The sequence below is a fragment of the Mus caroli genome, chromosome 4, assembly GCF_900094665.2.
Source record: "Mus caroli chromosome 4, CAROLI_EIJ_v1.1, whole genome shotgun sequence".
Classification (NCBI taxonomy): Eukaryota; Metazoa; Chordata; class Mammalia; order Rodentia; family Muridae; genus Mus; species Mus caroli.
The window spans coordinates 111,063,712-111,081,024 of record NC_034573.1 but is presented as its reverse complement, the minus strand read 5'-3'; the positions used below and the strand labels follow the sequence as shown (position 1 = coordinate 111,081,024).

Genomic DNA, 17,313 nt, shown 5'->3' with positions numbered 1-17,313 from the left:
AAAAAAAAAAAAAAAAAAAAAAAAAAAAAAAAAAAAAAAGTGGGAGGCTGAAGCATTGAGTCCCTGCCCTGGAGGGCTCCACTTTGGGAAGGAGGTCTGGCTCTAACAGAGGCAAAGTTTGGTAGTCAGACTTGTTTTCTGAATATCTCTAGGTCATAGACATGCCCGAACATAACCCTGGGCAAATGGGTGGAACCATGAGGCTGGGCAAGAGGAGAACCCTGTTCCAGACCAAGAACTCAGTCATGAGTAAGTTGTTTCACACGAGTCTGGCTTTTGTCCTGGTGTGTGCAGGACATGGGGGATAGGTGGTTCTCAAGCTCCAAAGAGCCAGGCCAGCCTTTGCTTGGCTATGTGGCTGCTTTTGCATTTCTTTCCTGCTCCTTATCTCATGCTTGTTTAGGATGTATGGTGTTAGCTAGATGATCTCTGGTAGTGCATCTGGGCCCTTGGGTGTGGGTAGATTAACAGAACAGGCCATTAGGTTAAAGCCATTGCAATCTGTGGTTACTTTCTTAAACTGCTAGTAAATAGAACTATGTGGAATTTGGTGATTTAAAAAAAAATCATTTTCACATAAATATGTTTTATTCTAACAAATAGCAATCGTGGTTAAAACTTCGGGGGAATTGGAGGAGGAAAATGCCTGTTACAAGTCTTGCCCAATGGGAACATTGCTCTTTTAACCAGTGGTAGAGGTGCCTGGGGTTCCAGTCCAACTAGTTTGAAAATCACTTGAGTACCGTTTTCAGGATCTTCCATCTATGCTGTTCTGTGGGTTTGGGGTCTCAGTTGGAGTAAGTGGGTCAGTGAGTACCCCATTTGCACACACTGCACTTGTTCATCTACAGTCACCACATACCAACTAGCTTCTCATTTCCCTTCCCCACAGTGTTCTCAGGGACCTGGTTTTCTTGGAGGGCCTGGCCTGTCTTTGGTGTTTCCCAGCAGCACAGTGCTTATCGTTTAGTGGTGGTGTGTTGGAGGGAGGTGGTGAAAGTTTGTTTTTGACGTGGTTCTTGGTTTGGACAGAGGAGCCAGAGGCCCAGGAATTCTGAATTATATCAAGAGCAGGCGAATGTGGCTAGCAGAAGTTTGGTACCTGATTTACTTACATAATAAGTGTGAATTGGGAATAGTTAGTAGTTTGCATAGACTTTGTGCAGGTATAAGTCCTAAATTGCCTGGTTTTCTTCAGGGAAACTCTATGGAGACACAGACTACTTGGAAGAAAGGCACCGCCACCGATTTGAGGTGAGGATATGAGCCTGTTCCTTCCATTACTTTGCAAAGAAGGTAATAGAGAGGCCAGAACAATTGTTTTCTTGTCCCACCAGGTGAACCCAGTCCTGAAAAAGTGCTTGGAAGAGCAAGGCTTGAAGTTTGTTGGCCAAGATGTTGAAGGCGAGAGGATGGAGATCGTGGAGTTGGAAGGTGACTGTCTGGGTAGTGCCAACTCAGTGGACAAAGTGCAGTGAGGTTTTCTTGGTGTGTGGGAAAACAGAACAATTTGTCCCCCGTCTGCATTCCAGCACTTGGAGAGCTGAGGGAGGAGGATGATAAGTTCTAGGTCAGCCAGGGCTACAGAGCCAAACGCTATTTCAAGAAAGAGAGATGTGTGCTGCTGTGCTTTCTCCTGAACTGGTGTTGAGGAGGCTGCAGTGTCAGGGGAGGGGCTTCTGACAAGGCTGCAGAGGCAGGAGGCACATACCTATGTACGGTTTCCACAGCAGTCATGTAGCATGAAGACCTAGCGGGAATGAGTGCTAAATCCCTTTTAGCTTTCATGTGAACAGTGTAGTTTAGCCTGTGCAAGTGACAGGATACTCAGATGGGACTCTGCAGAGCAGGGACCGAGCTTTGAGTTACACAGTGTGTAGCAGTGTCAGCTGACTCCTCCTTTGGGGTTCCCTTTCCCTACATTTCGATGATAGACATTTTCAAATGCTAATTGCTCCTTCTGAATTTGTGTTGTAGATCATCCATTTTTTGTTGGAGTGCAGTATCACCCCGAGTTCCTGTCCAGGCCTATCAAACCCTCCCCACCCTACTTTGGCCTCCTCCTGGCCTCTGTGGGGCGGCTCCCACATTACCTTCAGAAAGGTTGCCGGCTCTCACCCAGGTGGGGATGCTAACTCATCACAGTGAGGTTCTACAGTCCTGAGAAAAAGCCATAGGTGCCACGGCCTGGTCATTGTGTAGGTGACCACATATTCCTTGATGTGCTGTGAAGGCTCCTATTTGTTGCCTTGGGGTTTTGTTGTTAGGCTGCCCCTATCTTGCTGGCCAGGCTTCATCTTTGTAGTTGCTGGGCTCTGTTTTTGCTGCTGAGCATTTCCTGTCCATGACAAGTGGGTCACAACCAGGTAGACATGTACCCTATCTGAGACTGGTGTCTCTGGGTGGTTAGTATATTAATGTTGAGCTACTGGGGAGGGGCTGCATTTCCTGCAACTAGAGGAAGGAGTTCGGCCACAGCCTCAAGTATGTGGAGAGATGGCTGCCGCATGTGCACATGTGCTGTGTATAACCGTGGTTGCAAAGGTGGGGAAGTAAAGTGAGTCCCTGATGGGAGCTGAGTAACCCTTCTCAATTCCACAGGGACACTTACAGTGACAGAAGCGGGAGCAGCTCTCCTGACTCGGAAATCACTGAACTCAAGTTTCCATCGATAAGTCAGGACTGATCTGGTAAGTGACTTTTAAAAAAAAGTTATTTATAGGAGTACACTGTAGCTGTCTTCAGACACCAGAACGGGGCATTGGATCTCATTACAGATGGTTGTGAGCCATGTGGTTGCTGGGAATTGAACTCAGAACCTCTGGAAGAGCAGTCAGTGCTCTTAACTGCTGAGCCATCTCTCCAGCCCCAGTTAGTGACATTTTTAAGGTTTAGTAGAAAACCGAAAAAGTGATAACAGACTCCCTAAGAGCTCACAGGCCAGCTAGCTTAGCTCTCCTTGTGAGCTGCAGATTCTGAGATTTGTCATTTCACAGAGTAAGCTGGAGACTGACAGGAAGATGTCTGTCCACCTCTGTCTTCCATGTATTATGTAAGCACACACATAAAAGCACTTACATTTCTCCATTTGTCAGTCATTGGGAGTTGCCTGTCCCTCAGCAGCCTTGAAACAGGCTGGTGCTGTCAACAGAGAGCTTGTATCTGGCTGAGACAGAGGCTGCTGCAAGGCCTTGAAGGTCTGTGGATTGCAAACATAGGCTCCTGCCATTGTCCTGCAAGAACAGGCCGTGTTCCTTGTGTGCTGGCAGCTAAGTTCTGACACTTTAATAAACATCATATAATTCTAGCTTTTTGTTTTTCTTTACAGGATGAGTCTTCAACTTCAGCTTTGACAGTTTACAACTATGATTTTACATCCTGCTTTTGACACTTCTTTTAAATTATGTTTTTATTAAGATTATTTTATTATAGGGGAAAAGCATTTGGAAAACTTTGTCACTTGCATGTCCCGTCATTTACACAGGATCCTGCAACACATGTATTTGTGCGACAATAATACCTTTGCAGTTTTTGTGCTTCTGTGATGGGAAACAGGACTCTGGATGGAACCTGATGGTGGCTGCTGGCTGTGGTTAAGGGCCATCAACCACCTTGTTTTCCAACCACTTGAGTCACTGTCATTGGAGTGAATTGCTGTTGTTTCCCTGGGGTGCCAGGACTCCCAGTGCTGGGCTGCTAACTGGGTGTTGCTGGCATCTCAGTGATGCTGAGTTACAGGGGACTAGGTGCCAGCTGTGGTTGCCCTCACCATCCAGAGGGTTGTTTGGTTCTTTGGTATATCAGAAAAACTCTGTCTGTATAAAGTATCACATAAAAACCCTGGGTCTCTGGCTACACTTTCTATTCCTGGGGCTGAGAAAACTCCTTGTATCAAGGGGTCAAGAAACAAGGAATTTTAGGGTAACCGGTTCTAAAGCCCTCTCTTGTGTATGCACCATTGGCTTGAGGGTATTTTTTTCTTCCAGAATGGTGTTATTGCATTTGAAATGCAATTTGAAGTTATTTTCTTAATGTGAGATGGCAGTGGGCATGACCCTGTGCCTACAGTATGGTGGTTAGCTTGATGCATACTCCTAACTTAATAAATAATGCAGAACCAACCATTGGTGTGCTTTCTCTTGTCACTGGCTGGGGTGCTTTTCCATGGGCACTGAGCTTCAATGCCAGGGCTTCTCCTGAGCCAGCCTCAGTGAGCAGTCTGAGTATCAACTAAGATGCAAGCCTTAGTAGCAACTAGGATTTCTCAGCAAGTCAGTTTGGTTGTCATGACATGTGTTCCAAGGGATTAAAAGCCACTTGGTGCTGTGTGACGTAGCAGGAAGAGAAGAGAGGAACCATGTGCTGCCTGAACAGGGTCCTCTGCACACTACAGACAGGTAATCCTACAGGGAGCCAGGCGGCTGACCATGGGCTGTCCTAACCAGGTGTTAGGTTTTCTTTCCCACTTGGCACTCATTCAGAAGTTCAAGGTCACGGCAGGGGCAGTTCACTTTCCAAAGTGAAGTATGCAGTGTTGGTGACATTGGTATTCACTTACTCAGGCTACAGGCCTGGCTGTGTATAGACAGTAACTTCCTTCACTTGCTACAAGTTGAAACGGGGCACTGGGTAGGAAAATGTGTCTCACCTGTTTGCCTAACTCCTACCTCAGATTCCTCATTCCCTAGTCCAATGTCACTGTCACTCTTGAGACCCAGAGCCCCACTCTTCTAATTCCTGTTCAAAAGCATCCTATCCCATATTTGTTCATTTCTGTGAGCTCACAGCTTTCTTCTGTAGGGATCCTGTCTGGCTGTGGGATGATTCCAAGCTCTTCCCACACAGAGGGCCTACTGCTGTTGTCACAATAGAGAGGGCTTGGCTGGGTGTGGAATGGTTTGGAAGAGCCATCTCTAACGTTTTTCTACTGATGAAGATGGCCTCGCTTGATCAATTGCCACATGGTAGCTGCATGCATGACCTGTCAGCAAAAAGAAGCCCCCACTTGGCTCTCCAGAGCTTGCCATGCTGCTGACGATCCTAACAGGACCTGATGCTTGATGGTGCTGGAAGGCAGCCCTCTATGATTAGTGACTACCAGTGGGCAGTAGCTTCTCCCTCATGTCCTTAGTGTGCTGACCTTAGACTTAGAGGACAAGGGCAGGTGGCAGCTGTGTTCCCTATTACTATCTGCTTTTGCCAAAACAGCTTCCAGAGAAAGTACTTCTGCGGGTGGTAGCACTTGGATCAGAATCTAACATGGTGCTTGGCCTATGCATGTGTGATGCCCAGAAACATTCTTCTCCTCTCACCTTTTGAATGATGGCTTTATTTCTTTCATTCATTCATTCATTTTGGTTATCCTGGGGCTAGAACCCATGACTTTACTCATCCTAGTGAATGAAGTGCTCCATCACTGAGCCACAACTCAGCCTCAGGAGTGCATTCTTTATGTAGCACTGGGAACACCAGTATGGGTAAAGGGAGTTTGGTGATCTGTCATGAACATTTATGATCATGTTTGGTTCCTGGAAGCATTGTGAGTGTTGGCAGGGGTTGTATCCTGTTTGTAATCTGGAAAAATCAGGTCTAGAGTAGTAAGTGGTCCAGGAATGTCCAGCATCTGGTGGGTGGGGCATGGGAACTGAATTTTCAAAACCAGTGTATGTGTGCACATGTATCAAAGAGGATCCAATGCTTGTCAGCACTCACCATCTCTCTTTATTTCGGTCCCTCCTCTGAATATAGCCAGCAGCCTCAAGGATGAGAGAGCTGATAACTGTATACTTTCATGGAAACCCTTCTCTTGTAAAATGTTGTCAATACTCCATGACTATCTGGTAGCTCAGAGTGCAAATGTCATGATTGTCTCATTAGTTAATTATTAGGCACCCACCACAAGACTGCATGTATTCTGAACACAGACCATATCTAACGTGCAACATGTATTTTAGTGGGAGGAACTTTTAACGTTGCTATGGAAAGGAGAAAAAAAAAAAGAAAGGAAGCTGGGGATCTGGGAAAGTTGCTCTTGCGTATAATCTTAGCATCTTGGTGGGGTTTGGGGGTGAAGCAGGAGTACCAAGTTCAAGGCCAGCCTTGAGGGGAAGCTAAAATCCTGCAGCTCAGAAGGAAGAGGGCCCTAGGCAGAGATTCCCCAGTGCAGAGGTGGGGGTGGGTTGGTTGCTGTGGCACACATGGCTGGTTTAAGGAACAGCAGGAGAATCTAGCATAGGTGGCTTTCTTAGGACAAAATGCATGTGGACAAGGCAGGTGTGGCAGGATCTAGCTGTGGGTTTTGTGTTAGTAGACAGTAGTCCTGTCTGGCTAGACCCTTCCTGTGAATGGCTATTCTGCCACAGCCAGCAAGGTACCAGATATGATATGATGGTGACAAAATATCTCTTGCCCACTGTTACTGTCTCACAGGTAACAAGACTGTGGCAGAGGTAGCCACTATTGCCCTAAGTGCCTGTTGTCTTAGGGCAGGGCTGCGAGGGTGCTGAGCGGTTGCAGAGCTGTGCCAGTGGGCTCTGGCTCCTGGGAAGTAGTGGGCTGGGTCTGGCTGACCAAGTGTCTTAGAAATAACCAGGGACTCCAGTACCTGCAGTGTAAGGAGTGATGACACGAACATTCCAGCAGGTTGGGTGAGCTGCAGAGTGCTCATGCCCTATAACTGCTTACAATGTAGGTCTTGCTGGCTGCAAGTGGCCTTTCCAAGTTGACATTTCCTAGCCCACTGTAATTGGCTTAGACAAAAGGTGCATTTGGTTGGAATTAGAGTTACAGTCCCTTATATTATAGCTCAGCTCTAGAAGACTAGCCAAATTTCCTGAAAGCAGGGCTCCTTGAGGATTTGCCAAGAGTTACTTATTAGCTATGTTACTGTGCCCACACTGAGGTGAAGTCCTGTGGCTCCTGTATGTGCAATGCCAAGGGAGAGGAGGTTGCCCAGGTAGGTTTTATTCCAAGTCTTAGCCCACATCTTATGTCCTCACAGTACACAGCAGCTGCAGGACAGTGGCTGGCGCTGCCTCAACTGCTGCTGAAGCTGCTCCTTTTCCAGCGTTAACACCTTCACCTTCTCTTCCAGCTTGCCCAGCTCCATCGTCCACTTCTGAGAGGACAGTGAAGCAGTAGATAATTAGGCTACCATTTTCTTAGGCTGTCTTCTCTCCAGGGATGGGCTGCAGCCTGAGGGCCTGACCATGCTGCTCCCTCTGATGAAGGGTCTTGAGGTTGCCTGCTTACTATCCATCCACTCGGATGGAGCCCCCTTTGCAGCCTTTCAAGGGCTGGCATGGGGACCTGATCGCTACCTGTCTATATCCCCAGTGTAGCTCCCTTACCCTCTGCTTTCTACCATTTGGTGGTTCCTTCATAGAAGGAACTCAATCCTTCCCTATCTCCTCACTAGGCTCTCCTTCGGTACAGTGCACACCCCTTTTCTAGTTGCCTTATAGGATCTCAGTAGTCTAATCTCTCTGATCCTTTGGTCTTCCAGGTGGGTGTGACTTTGTGCTATGGAATGGGGTACAGATTTCCCTCTAACCAATGAGCAGTGAATTGTGGGAGGAGGTGGCAGAGTTCCTTTTCTCCAAGGCCTCCCTTGTCTCGGCTTGCCTGGCACTTTGGAGCTAATGGCTGGTGGGGTCTGAGTCAGCTTGACCCCAGCCCATCCTGGCGAGATCATCCTCACCTGCCTGCACCAGTCCTGGATGGCACCAACCGACAGTGGGCCCTGGATGCTCCCATCACGCCTTAGAAATACCTCCCCCTGGTCTGTCTCGTACAGCTGTGGCTCACCCTGGGCCTTGGGAGTGTGCACCGTCAGGCGGAGTACCTTAGCAGGGGCAATGGAGGCTCAGAGGGTGCCAAGTCTCATGGTGGTAGTCTCAGTTCTAACTGGGTAGTCCCATACTTTAGCTCCTGAAGGCAGCCTGGTAGGCTCCTTTTCTTAAGTTAGCCCCTGTTGCTGCTTCCCACCCCTATGCTGCTCAGCAGTATCACAGGGCAGTGTCACTGTCCTGCACGATGACCGTGCAAGCTCACCTTGAGAGGTGTGCTGGTCGTGGTTGTGCTTATGACAGGGATGAAGGTGAGGGTGTAGGCATCAGGAAAGACCTGGGGTTTGAAGCCCTGCAGGATGGAGTCTACCAGCAGGCGTGTACGGTCCTCATCACGATGGCTGCAGTGGATGCCCTGCACCAGGCCACTGTCCTCGACACCTACCAGCAGACTGCCACCCTCACTGTTGAGAAAGGCACATACATAGCGCCGCACATGGTGCTTGAAAGCCAGGCTCAGGTACTCACCGCTGCCTCGCTTAAACTCCATGTTCCGTGTCTCGCTGCCAAGGAAGGCACCCTGGAATAGCTGCTCCTGGCCCAGGATCTTCTGGTGCACAATGGCACTGTCAGAGCGCACGCCACTGGGTCGGTTCTGAGAGATCTGCCGACGGCCAGCCAAGCCCCAGATAGGGGAAGGGTCTGCCAGTTGGGTCAGTGGTGGGTGCCTGAGGCCTGGGCTGGGGCCAGGGCTTGGGCCAGGGCTGTGGCTTGGGCTTGGACCGCTGTCCTCCTGCTGGGGTAAGGGTCAAGATTGGGCAAAGGCAGAAGGCAGAAGACCCTAACTTAAAAGGACTGCCAGACCTCCATCACACTCTTGCTAGCAGTTCTTTTCTAGGCCAAGAGCCCAATTCCGCATCTTTGCAAAAGTTAGTGCTGGCCCAAGGGCTTAAGCCAGCTCTTGGGTTGGGTTCTTCCTTGAAACCTGCTGTAGGATGCCTGGCGGGTAAGACTGCCACTTTGAAGTCGGCAGTTTGCATACCCATGGGCCAGTCTTTCTCTACTAGGAATGTGCAATAAGGTCCTAGGCACAGGTTCCTAGAAGGCATCTTGGTAGCCCTGTAGTCCTCTAGGCAGAGATGCAGGTCCCTGAACTAAGGGACCCTTCCTTCTTTGATGTCCCTGAATGTCTGCTAGCTACTTCTAGGTAATGAAAAGTCCTCTGAATCTCAGTGTTCTCTGCCCATCCCGAGTCCCTCTGTGGCTTCTGCTTTGTCTCTAGAGCTCTGGCAGTTTGTTCATGCATAGCCAGGTCTCTGGTACCTTCACATCTACAGGGCTTGACACTCAACTGAGTTAGTGCATGGAGATGGACAGAGTCCTAGTAGCCCAGCAACTCCCAAGAGAAGATGAACTTAGCCTCAGAAAAATAGTAGGTGCACATGTATCAACAGGTTATCAGAGCCGTTTAGTTCCACAGTTCAAGCCCCATGGATTTGTCCTCTGAACAGAAGACCAACGATACTGGTAGTATAACCTTTCACCCACAACAAAACTGGCCTGTACCCTGATTTCCCTTGTTACATCTGTAGATCTGAGCCTACCTTCTAGCCCAGCCTCCTTCCTCAGTTGCCTCTGCAGCCTCCAGCCTGAGCTCCAGAAATACCCTGTGTATCTCTGTCTTACATCACTACCTCAACATCTTTTCTCCGCCTTCCAGGATTCCTAAGTCCCAAGCCTTAGGACAGGATTTCTGATCCCCTATAATTTTTTCTCCAGTGGGCAGTGAGGGCTTGCCCATTTTCACACAGCTACCTTGATTCTGGGACTAGCAGAGTTGGTTCTGTTCTTGGAGGGCTTGACACGGACAGTGCATAGATTGCCTGCCTCAGCCTTGCTTCTAGTGTTTGTCAATGGAACAAATGAGGTAGACCAAGGAGAAAATCACTACTTGGTATGTTCCAGGCCCAAACCTGACTGGAATGCAAAAAGGTCCCTAAGAGTTCGTCTCCCTCTTAGCAGAGGGTCAGTCATTTGAGTCACACCTCCTGGGTGTGCAGTTCCTCATGCTATCCACTCTTAGGTCTCTCCATGCCCTTCAGGGCACACTTGGGCTAACTGCACTTACCTCCCTGTGGTGTAGGGACTCTGAGGCCTCACTCAACACCAGCTCCTTGCCCCGGGCTGTGAGCTCTTTGAGGACTAGTTGTTCCTCCAAGGCCATCTGCAGACGCCAGGGGAGGGAGTCCAGCACTGCCTTGGGAGCAGCCACCTGTACCAGTGCATAAGTGTTCCGTGGCCGCCTCACTACCTCAATTTGGCCACGGGCCACCGGCAGCTCCAGCCGCTCTAGGGTGTCTCGCAGCAAGCAGGCAAGCACGGGCACAGAGAACTGAGGGTTTAGGTGGCCCACGTAAAGAGTATGTGTGCTGGGAACTGCCTTGAGGCCAGAGTCCTTGGGTGGGGACTCTTTTAGGGGTAACTCTAGCAGGGACTGTTTCCCCTGGGACATCACATGAGACTCCCACATCTGTGTCTGTGCTGATCTCTTTCTGAGGCTCATGGTGGTCTTCCTCAGAAGGAATTTTGGTAGTCCTCACTGCCGATTGCTCCTCCTGGGCCTGGCTCAGACTGGCCAGGGCTTCCCAAAGGTCTCACAGGTGCTGAGGCTTCTGGAGGCTTGTAGATGGGCAGAGGCCAGGCAGGGTCAGAAAGAAAGGGCAGAGGGCAAGTAACCAAGTAACCCCCTTGGGTGCCTAGGAAAGAGCCAGGCGGGGTTGAGCCAGGCCTCTGGGCCGATAAGGAATTTGCCTGAAGGGTTAGGAGGAATCCTTGAGGTCTCTATACCATCTAGATACTCCTCAATCTGTATTTAGGACCTCCTGGCTGTCTCTGGGTTTCCTGACTTCTAGAAGGTTCATAAAAGTCTCCAGGCCCTAGCAAGATGGTTAAAGTGGGCCTCAGAGAAGAGACCATAGTTCCAAATTGAAGGTGGTCTTTCCCACCAATTCTAAAACCTGCTAGGAGGTTAGTGTGGGCCATTGAAACTATTTAGGATTGGGTTGGCAGGTTTGGGGGTTCTGGTACATAGACAACAACTATGGTCCCTCCCCATAAAAAGGGCCTTTGCATATATACCTAAAACTTGAAGTGGCCCAGGAACTAGAGATTGTTCCTTGCACCTTACCCCAGGCTTGGGAACTCATTTACAGGCTGTGCCACAGACACACGAGAGCCTTCTACTCACCCCCACACCCCCAGCCTCCAACTTGGGTGGCAGGCACCACCAGCCTGCATCTTTCCAGATTGGGTCCTTGAGGTAGTCAGAGTCCAAGAGCCACCACAGCTGCAATGGGGATATTCAGGGATAGCAGGAAGAGGAGGAAAGAGGAGGCCTATGATCTTCATGTCCTGCTGGCTCCTGCAGGGGCATAGGAGGTGTCAGCCCCGAGCTCCCACAACTCCTTGAACCAGAACACTTAGGACTTGGCATGGAGACAGAGAGAATCAGGGTCTAGGGAGTGGGCGGGGCCTGTGTAACAGCCTCTGTGATCTCACGAAGGCCAACAATGCCTTCTGGTTCAGACAAGCAGGGTTGGGATGCTGAGCAAGACAGACTTCAACAACCATCACGTCAGCTAGACAATGTAAGCAGACACAGCTGCTCGACTGACACAGGCCTTGCCCATGGGGCCCTTGGAGTAAGATCTAGAACTGTGGACCTGAAGACACTTCTTCCCTCTACACCACCTCTCCAGCCTTCAGTGCTTACACAAGCCACCAGTTACCATCTCCTTTGGCTCTGCAGTCTAAAGTTTCCACTTCCTTCCTTCATCCCCAATTCCCACTGACCACTGACCAGACCTAGCTGCTCCCAGGATGAACCAAAATGTACATGGTGTGGTCCAGGGCTCCCCTGATACAAGGCTTCTCTATGGGTCAAACACAGATATTTCTAGTTATTGCTATCTAGAAGGAACTACAAGTCAGCTAGCCATCTTGAGGGACAGAGCTGAGGAACAGAGAGAGCTATCTGCTGCTTGAGTGACATGCAGCCTCTGACAATGTGGCAGCTAGTTCCTTGAGGGCAAGTCTTCACTTACAAAAGGACTTTTTATCATTATTTGAAAACTGATTTATGCCGGGCAGTGGTGGCACACGCCTTTAATCCCAGCACTTGGGAGGCAGAGGCAGGTGGATTTCTGAGTTTGGTCTACAAAGTGAGTTCCAGGACAGCCAGGGCTATACAAGAGAAACCCTGTCTCAAAAAACCATAAAAAAAGCCAGGCGGTGGTAGCGTACGCCTTTAATCCCAGCCAGCACTTGGGAGGCAGAGGCAGGCGGATTTCTGAGTTTGAGGTCAGCCTGGTCTACAGAGTGAGTTCCAGGACAGCCAGGGCTACACAGAGAAACCCTGTCTCAAAAAACCAAATAAATGAATGAAACAAAGGAGAGAGAGAGAGAGAGAGAGAGAGAGAGAGAGAGAGAGAGAGAGAGAGAGAGAGAGGAAGGAAGGAAGGAAAAAGAACCTTGATCTATTACTGTGCATGATGTGGGGGAGGGAGTACAGAGGACAACTGTGGAGTTGGCTCTCTCCTTCCTACCTTTGAATTTTGGGGATCAAACACTTTTTACTGACCAAGTCACCTTGTTGGCTCCCAGATAAATACTTCATCACACACTTCCCTCCTCTACTTCTAGTGACCCTGATTACTGGGAACAAGGGGAGACCACAGTGACTGACTGGTTCAATCAAGTAGCTGTTTGCCTTCCTGAGGGCAGCCATTTTGAAGGCATGCCTGAGCCTTTGTTGCATGTAGGGTTGGAGGCAGAAGCTTGGGCAGGGAACTGCAGGGAAATAAAAAGGCAATAGTGTGCAGGTAAGGAAGAGGCCTAGCTCCACAGGGTGGCCGGGTGAGGCTCTTTGAAGACTTGGCCATGCCTGCTCCAGTCGGCCCCACAGCTCTCACTCCCAAAGCAGCAGTGAAGCTTGGTGGCTCCTTGGCTGTTATCTCAGTCATCCTTCTTCACCTCCTGTAAACCTGCTCCCACTGTAAGCCTGCATGATCCTTGAGTGCCAGGCCTTGCTCAGTACAGTGGGTATCATGAAGGCTGTCTGTATTGCCTCTTCTCACCCCACGAGGCGGAGGTAAAGCAGCCTATTGAGGCTTTGGAGTTGCTATCTCTTGGGTTGCTTCTTGGCTTGATGAAACTACAGTGCAAATGATTGCCAACCTGACAGTGAAGCAACTGGGAGAAAGCCTGGGGCCTGCACCATGCTGAGTGCTGTAGGCACTTGGACAGTAGCCTGCTCTTTGGGACTGTGAGGCAAGAAGAGTTCCAAAGGATGATCCTGCTCAGGCTCCTTGTTTTACATGTGAAAGAACCAAGATGAAGTGAAGGGGTAACCTGCTTGTTGAGTGATTTGGATATCAACTGGTTAAAAAGACACGGGCATTTGTATTGGTTTTTATTTATAAACAAACGGACACAAAATAGTTCAGATGGCAGTGGGGGCAGCAGTGCTGCTGACTTGCTTAGGAGGAAAGCACAGGAGCTAGCAGAGGGCAAAACTCCTCCAGCCTTGAGGTCCTCCTCCCACCATTGGGGCCCCATGACCTAATTGCATTAGGCCCCATCTTTTGCAGCAATTCTGACCAGGGCAGGGAGCTGTGGGGGCAGGATGAGGGGAAACTCCATCAGAGATGAAGACTGGGGCTACAAAGGACCCAGTGTAGGAAGAGAGACCCTCACCTTTTGCTCAGTGAGCCAAATACTTTGTCCATTCCAGAGAAGAAGTGCCCTAGGGCAGTGTCTTCTGAAATAGGGCCACACTTCTCTGGAGAGGCCCTCTTTGGACCAGAGGATGGTCTCCCTTTTCCAAAAAACTGTTTGGTGCAAGAGAAGCATTAAGTCCAAATGCCAGAAGCAATAAATTAGCAATAAGAAAGGATCTCTTTAAAAAAGGTCTGCACCGTAAGTTCAGAGTCTGGGGATCCAGTGAGAAGGCATGAGCTGGGGGCCGTGGGACACTATGCCAAGCCCAGGAGGTGGCAAGGGGCCTGGGTACCAGGGCCTTTCAAGGTCCTAGGGCTGGCATCTTCCTCATCTCTTGAAAGGTGCTCGTCTAAACTTGTGGAGAGAGGCTGGCTAGCCTTGAGAAATAAATAGAAGGGCCTGGGAGCCACAGCAGGCTAAGGGGAAGAGCAGCACCAGCCCCGGGCCCACTGTTCCCTCCTCAGTCCTTCATGGAAGGACACATCAGGGCAGGAAGGGTAGCAGTGGTGGCTTTCCAGCCTCCTAGAGTCCTGAGGTCACCCAGAGCCCTACTAAGGTGCCTGGGAGCTGGCTGGCGGCTTCCTGGGAGAAGAGTGCCTCCTGTTCAGAACTTGCCCTGCTTCAGCCGGTCAATGTGAAAGGAGAGCTTGAGGGCGGGCCCCAGCTTCAGGCCCATGTACTTCATCATCATGTCACTGCGCAGCAGGAGCAGGGCCTTGCCATCGATTTCCTGGGGGTGGGGAAGAGCAACCATCAGAGGTCTTCTTGGTGGAAGACCGTCCAGAGCAGTGTTAGGCACACAGTGCAGTCAGGCTGCTGGGATCCTGAAGCTTGCCCGTTCCCTTCCCTGTCACTCTGAGCACCTTCTCCCCAGGCAGGTACTGTAGGACAGGTTATTTCCACCGTGCTCTTCTCTGCTACTGGGGGCTGCTTTCCTGTCCTGAGCCTCTAAAGAAGGCTGGGCAGACACTGGCCCTCAAGATGCACTGTGCACTGAGCCCTCTTGAGGCAGTGGTGACCTTTAGGCCTGCTCTGGACGGAGCCTCTGCAGACCCACCTACCTAAAAGATTTAATAGTCAGTGACAGGGGGTAGACTTTATCTCTGTGACCACAGGAAGAATGGCACCAAGTGGCAGCAAAGGTAGGGAAATGGATTTGAGCCCAAAATTAGGGTGTGGTCAGAGCAGGAAGGCAAGAGCAATGCCTAGCCACGGAACCAAGTGGTTTCTTGGAGGGAACACTGGGTTCACAGTTCAGCAGAGGAGAGGACCATGAAGACGGAAGCAGGGGTCGCTCGCATAGGATTCTTTAACTTGGGCTGAAGTCCCTGAATCTCATACCAAGGCAGACATGGATAAAACACCCTTGAGAAAGAGATCCCTGTAACCTGGAACTGAGCCCCACCAGGCCATAAACCCAGTAGGAATGTGGCTCAATGAGAGCCTGTGCTAAGATTGAGGTAAACCCAGGAAGCATCACTTGCATTATGTTTCAGTGGACACAGAGCAGACAGCCATGCCCTCTGAGATCTATTGGTTAGAGCACACACAGGAAGTCAGACAGAGGCACCTACATGTTTTCGGAAGAGGTCAGCATGGGATCCAAGCTGCGGATCGGCTTCCCGGACAAACTGCATCACATCCTCCACTGTCCATGAGGAGGGGTCCCGGCCACTCAGGCGAGGGGGATCTCGGCTCTCCAGATGTCGATCTGACCCTGAAGGACACAAGGGCACTTAGCACAATGCATGGCCACTGGTCACCTGGCACACTCCATGGCCTCCGAAGTGACACTCATAGCAACGTTCAAATGCTAGGAGATGCTAGGAGGTTTCCCAGGGAATGAAGAATGTTTCCATAAAGAGAAGTCACCACACTTCATTCTGTCCAGCTTTTGGAAATTTTACACCAGGCAGTGATTCACACTAAACCCAAGGTAGGTATCAATACAAGGGGGCTACTCCTGAGTTTGGTGGTGGGACAGAAAGAAGCAGGCACTTACTTTTGCTTTGGGGACTAGAGATAAAACTGATAAAGCATACTCTGGGTCCTTTGCCAAGGGTTGAAGAATATGTGGCTTCCCTACAGTTCCATATACTAGGGCAGAACCAAACAAAACACAACACGATTTTTGCCTTGGCTGCCAGGAATCTCAATATTAATTTAGGACCCTGTTCTGTTTATAGCTTTTATCTCAATTGTGGTTGAAACACAGCTCTTCTTTGTCCCTGTGTGACTTGGTATCTGGTTATTTTGGTCATCCACTCTTGTATGTCTTTGCACGTGGGTTCCCTTTTCTCCTGCAGTCTCTCCATCTCTTCAGGCAAACTCTAGCTTATCTAAGGAGGTTCTGCCTCCTAGCACCACATCGGTTTCAATGCTTAAAATAATTGGTCCCTCAAAGCATCTCCTATATTGGTTACAACCTATTCTGAAGACAGCACATGTAGACACGTAACTACCTGGTAGCGTAGCTAAGACACATAAGCGAAGAATGGTATTCTTTATCTATCTTCTCCTGAGGCTGAGAACCTCCTCCTGCCTGCCTGTCTTCATTCTGGGTCTTAGGGCTAAAGCACAGTAGCAGGCACACCTGACCTTTCCTTTTTTGTCGAAGGTTAGTAGAGCATCAGCAAACCCTTCCAGCTCGTGGTCAGGCACTGAGCAGACAAGAGCAGAAGTGCTAAGACAGCAGATGACTAGAGGCAGCCCCTGGCACACTCCATGGCCTCCGAAGGAGCTAAGACTGAAGTGGGAGGGTGCTCTGCAAGCTTGTCACTTTCCCCTTGACTAACAGTCCTTTGTAATGCCAAACATGAAACCAGTGCTGGTACTCTGGAGTGGAGGCATGGTTGAGCAGTGAGTGGTGTACGGTGCAAATGTGCCCCATTTGGACCATCCAGCTGATGCCTTTAATCAGGGCTAGGAAGTATGTGTGTTTGTTCACAAAGAAATACACATGCAGGCTTACACACATATACATTGCACAGCATACTGTTAACTATGTTGTGTTTTCCCCAAATTCCTATGTTGAAATTCCCAACCCTCAAAAGTGATTATATTAGGAGTTTGGGCAGAGTCCAAATTTAGTAAAAAGATCAGGGTTCTTTTTATGAAGGAAGCCTGAGGGGATACCCACCCAAGTCTGTGGGTTAGGCGAGGCTCATCACATGACAGATATGCCAACACCTTAATCTTGGCTTTCCAGCTTTTAGAACTGGGAGAAATAAATTTCTGTTGTTTGCGAGCAACCCACTTTATAGTAATCCTTATAGCAGTACAGAGGAGCTAACACTTTACATACTGATACTATTAAGTATTTATATTTGTCAGCACCTCCATTAGAATATAAATTCAACAGGGCAGGTGGCAGGAGTTTTAATTTATGTGATAACCAGAGGGCCTTTCATGAAATGACATCTGAGCAAAGACTTGAAGCAGCAGAACAGTTGGCATGTTTAAGGGTATTAGGAAGGGAATGAGGGAGAAACAAAAGCATGAGGTGATGTGTGTGGCGTGTGTGCTTACTGAGGGGAAGAGGGCGGGGTGGTGAGGATAGGAGAGAACCATGTCTATCACTGACAACTACTGACTGTGCTCAGGTAGCTTTGAAGATGAGTGATGCACCAACCCAGGAGAAGGCTCACGTGCAGTCTGCTGAGAATAGGTGTTCAGGGCAAGGGGAGTCTTGGTGATAGCCTAGGCCGCAGACACTGGCACAGTGTACTGCAGAGGTAGTCAGGAAAGC

The 17,313-nt window shown here is 49.5% G+C and overlaps 2 protein-coding genes across 9 annotated transcripts in view; one reads left to right on the top strand and one right to left on the bottom strand.

The window, feature by feature from the left end:
* Positions 1-4,119, top strand: part of Ctps1 (CTP synthase 1) — a 31,520-nt gene extending 27,401 nt beyond the window's left edge. The window contains exons 14-19 of the mRNA XM_021160002.1: positions 153-249; positions 1,199-1,254; positions 1,338-1,434; positions 1,978-2,122; positions 2,602-2,690; positions 3,329-4,119. Of these exons, the coding sequence (XP_021015661.1) occupies positions 153-249; positions 1,199-1,254; positions 1,338-1,434; positions 1,978-2,122; positions 2,602-2,686 (480 nt within the window). The 3' untranslated portion in view covers positions 2,687-2,690; positions 3,329-4,119. The remainder of the gene's footprint in view (positions 1-152; positions 250-1,198; positions 1,255-1,337; positions 1,435-1,977; positions 2,123-2,601; positions 2,691-3,328) is intronic.
* A 2,791-nt stretch (positions 4,120-6,910) lies between these two features.
* LOC110293047 (Scm polycomb group protein homolog 1) overlaps positions 6,911-17,313 on the bottom strand; it is a 118,206-nt gene continuing 107,803 nt past the window's right edge. For 2 of the 8 annotated variants that reach the window (XM_029475976.1, XM_021160808.2), the window contains 2 exons: positions 15,140-15,282; positions 13,228-14,295 (listed from right to left, as the gene is read on the bottom strand). In XM_029475976.1, the coding sequence (XP_029331836.1) occupies positions 14,170-14,295; positions 15,140-15,282 (269 nt within the window). In that variant the 3' untranslated portion in view covers positions 13,228-14,169. Of the gene's footprint in view, positions 7,118-7,699; positions 7,844-8,052; positions 8,584-9,915; positions 10,467-11,034; positions 11,098-13,227; positions 14,296-15,139; positions 15,283-17,313 lie in introns of those variants that run through there. The other 6 variants (XM_029475975.1, XM_021160806.2, XM_021160778.1 and 3 more) reach the window with 5 other exon arrangements.